Here is a 3889-nt window from a genome sequence, read left to right as displayed (position 1 = left end):
ATTCATCATCAAACTCATAATCGTGCATCATAGCCTGCATCTGTTCAAGATTGCACAACCACCGCCATGTGTCCGAGACACGTGTCTCAAGCTTGGAGGCGGGCGCGCACATCGTTGTCCAGCAGGTCGTCCAGAACATCATACTTCGTCCATTATCAATTTTGTTTTCGACGATCGAGGTTGTAACATTGGCTTTGTTGGTGTCGTTATGGCGATTCCACTTCCATAATTTCCATTGTCCAGTACGGAAGTTCACGAGCCAGTGGATCTGCGGCGTCATATTCATTCTCGCTCGAGGTCGGTTCGTCGAGCTCGTCGATACGTGGAGCGGGAGGATCTTGGAAAAGGAGGCTACCTCGGTGCAGTCGTTTGCGCAATTTTCGCGCGCTCGATCCGACCTCATTGACATCAAGACCACCATTGTCAGAGTTGTCCGAATCGGTAATCTCGCTGAACTCGCTGTGCGTTCGCTTTCCGGTGCTCGACATGCTAACTCTTCGGATCCGTCGCATCTCCCTTTGTCTCTTCAGAAAGGCAACTTCGGTATCCACACCAGATCCACCCTCAGCATCTACTTCGTCCTCCGAGGCATCGTTACGGCAGCTGAGGTTCTTGAAATCCCGCACCATCTTTTTGTCAGAGTATTTGTGGCGTGACCTTGACCGACTTGGATTGGACTCAATCTCGGTAGGAAAGAGAACATCGAGACCTTCGCAGCCACTGTCCATTGGATCGATATCCTCAATAATCAATTCACAGATTAGGGTGGCGGGAGCGGGGTCGGGGGCGGCTGTCGCTCGGGACTGGCAGGCTGCTCCATCTTCTGCCTCAGAGCCCGCTAGTGATGTGGTAACAGATCTGGGCTCCGGAGGCGCACGAAAATAAGATGGTGCATTTGCATTGACTTCCACTCGTGCTTCTTGTTCGTCCTCGTAGTATTGTTGCTTCACTTCGTGGTCTTCATCCCCTCCGTCGTCGTCGTCGTCATCGTCTTCATCGTCATCGTTCTCCTCAACCTCATCATCGCCGTCCTCGGAAGCTCCCCTATCAAGTCCAAAGCTTCTGTCCTCGGGCGAAACTGCAGGAGACGAATTGATGATACTCTGAGGCTGTATCAGATTGGACACGGACGAATCGTCATCCAACGCTCCTTGTTCTTGCTCCTCTCCGTCTTCAGGCTGATCCGATGACGACGATCTGGGACTTAATCGCTCCGGTCCAATGACTCTCCGGTAGCTGAATTGATGACCGTCGCCAACGGGCTTGATGTTGGGATCCTGTTCCAGTGGACGACTAGAGTAGCCAAAGAAGGCGGCCCGGTGCCGTGGTGGCTTGCGGGCCATTTGTGGCGATCCGGTGGGGGTTTCTGGCGGTGACGTTGGGCCTGTGGCTCCCGATGGATAGTTGACACGGGGGACAGCTCGGGAGAGATCAAGGCCTGATGTCAACGGCCGACGTCGATGATTGTTGCGTTTGCCCATTGCCTAGGCTGTTTGGTAGATAAAACGTATAGCAAGTAAAAACGGCAATGTCCGATGCTGGTGGATGGCCTTTCTTTTTGTTTCTTTTTTTTTTCCAAACCGCCACCGATCTGGGGAAACAACGTATTTGGGCTGGTGCCGAAACCAGTCCGCGCTGCGGTCCGATCCTATCAGAGGATGGTCGAACGCAGGTCTGTGGGGTACGAGCGGGAGTGTGATTGATAGTATGGAGTAAAAAGGGAAGGAGATGGAGAGGCAGGAGGCAGGCAGGAGACAAGAGGGTCCGGATGTCAGCAAAAGGTCGCTTGCGGCTGCTCTTGCCCTGGGCTGCTCCGGCCGCTGGTGGTGTGCGCGGGTTGCTCCTGCCGGGCTGGCACTTTCTGATGTTGGCGAGCGGGGACGAACGGGTTGTAGTGAAAGTGAAGCCAAGAGGATTAACAATTGCCCAATGCAACTCTCGGCCCGGCGATGCGGTTGTGAATATTCAAATCAAAAGTCTTGGCTGGCCGTCCGTCCGTCCGTCAGTCAGACAGTTGTGGCCGGTGGCTACGCTGTTCAGAGCCAAAGGGTGAGTGAGTGTTCATGCAGTAAGGAATCAATGTTTCTCGAGCTGGCACCGCCAGGTGCGGTGCAGCTACCAGTGCGGCGGCAGCGGTCAAGAAGGACTGAATGAACCAGACAAGGGGTCAAACAAGTAACTGTGCTCTAATGCTGTCGGGGCACTAGGAACGAGTCGAGTCAAGGTGTCAGCACCCAAAGGAGAAACCTCCAACACGGAGAGGAAGAAATCCTGGTGATGTTGGATATCATATTCAGATGCTGACGCAGCAGTTTGGGGCAGGCAGTGCGTCCTCGAGGCGCAAGTCAATCCGCGTCGACACCTCGTGGCTGACAGTTTTTGAGAAGCGGCGGATAGCAGTCCAGGTCGAAGCTGTGACGAGGCGTCAATGAAACGGGGAAGAGGGATTAGAGTATGGTCGGCGGGCAGCCTGGAAGAGGGTGACAATTTGACAAAACGCTGCGATTGGCAGGTCTATTCATGGACGAACCAGACCAGTTGACGGGACAGATGCGAGTGAGGAGAGCGTCGGGAACTGGGACGGGAGGGAGCAACGATGTTATAGAGTTATAGCATGGATGTTCCGAGTGCTCAAGGACCAACCAAGGTGTGCGCTTCAGCTTCACGCATTACCCGGTACGGAAGAGGTCGACCGTCTCAGAGACGACGGAGAGGCGACTGAATGAGTGTCTCGGAGCCTGGGTCCCAGCAACAGACAGGTGATGACGGCGTGGAACCCGTCTGGTTCGACTTCCTCCTTGACCGGCCTGTTGGCGATGATCGGGCCTATAATAAATACTGCCAAGGCAGGCAGTATTGGAGGACCAGAGGGCAATGCTAAAGCCGTAAGAGTCATCTGCGACCCGCTGCTCGTCTGTGCTTTTGCTGGTACTCCATAATAACTGGACCTCATGCACACTCGGACGCTCAAAGCTGGCAGCTCGTGGTGTTGGGAAGCCACCAGATAACGGGGCCCCCTGCAGGTAAGGTGCTGTTTGTTGTTTTTGTTGTTGCTGCTGCTTCTGCTGGTGTTATGAGGCTCTCTTGCTTTTTTTTCTTTGTTGTTGTTGTTTTTCTGTTTATTTTGTCAAACTCCGTTCGTGTGCCGAGCGAGTATCATGAGAACGGACTGCGCCTCCCCGGTGCGCGCGTGTCCGCCGCCGTCTATGCACATGCAGCCCAACAAGACAGATGCCTGCGCAAATGGTCAGCCAAGCCAGCCGGGCACACTGTCCTCCTGCTCAACACCACGGCAGATGCAGACCAAGCACACAGACTAGGTAGCGTACACCATACTGCACCTTATTAAACGAAAGCCGTTTCAAAAAGACCGAGGCAACAGTCTCAGGCCCAGTCCCAGTTATGCAACTGCAGCCCAAGCAAGTCCTACGAGGCTCGTCAGATACCCAAAGTCTTGATATGTAGTTGAGGTCTGGCTCAAGCTCGAATCAGACTCGGCTGGAGCCAGCGCGGCCCTGGCCCTTGGGACTGACGACATGGATTGGAACAACAACAAGAGGCGTGTGCGTGTGGATCGCGAACAAGGCCGTCAACGTCAATCTGAGCACGGGCGAGCTGATGGGATTTGGCGGCGGCGGCACACAGCCGACGTCGACTACTAAATATCGACTCCCCAACCAACATGGTGTTCGTTTCTCCGTCCGTCATCGGGAACCGCGCCCACGCCAACATTATATAGAGACATAAATGTATTGTAACTACCAGTACGTACTCTGTATGTGTACCGAGTGGTTGACTTATTCACTACCAGGTGCTCCGTACTCTCTCTTATTTCATCCATGAACCGTCCCGTCGCTGGCGTCGCTCCCAGGAAGCAGCCAGGGTCCGG

The 3889-nt window shown here is 54.3% G+C and overlaps 1 protein-coding gene across 1 annotated transcript; it reads right to left on the bottom strand.

The window, feature by feature from the left end:
• Positions 1–206: 206 nt before the first annotated feature.
• On the bottom strand, positions 207–1481 carry MAM_04788 (uncharacterized protein; the record flags this gene model as incomplete). Its single annotated transcript, XM_040823586.1, has 1 exon — positions 207–1481. The coding sequence occupies one exon, from the start codon at positions 1479–1481 to the stop codon at positions 207–209; it is 1275 nt and encodes a 424-aa protein (XP_040678257.1).
• Between the last annotated feature and the right edge of the window lie 2408 nt (positions 1482–3889).

The sequence above is a fragment of the Metarhizium album genome (assembly GCF_000804445.1).
Source record: "Metarhizium album ARSEF 1941 chromosome Unknown scaffold_11, whole genome shotgun sequence".
NCBI lineage: Eukaryota > Fungi > Ascomycota > Sordariomycetes > Hypocreales > Clavicipitaceae > Metarhizium > Metarhizium album.
The sequence above is the reverse complement of the archived record's forward strand: the minus strand, read 5'-3'. Positions and strand labels throughout refer to the sequence as shown.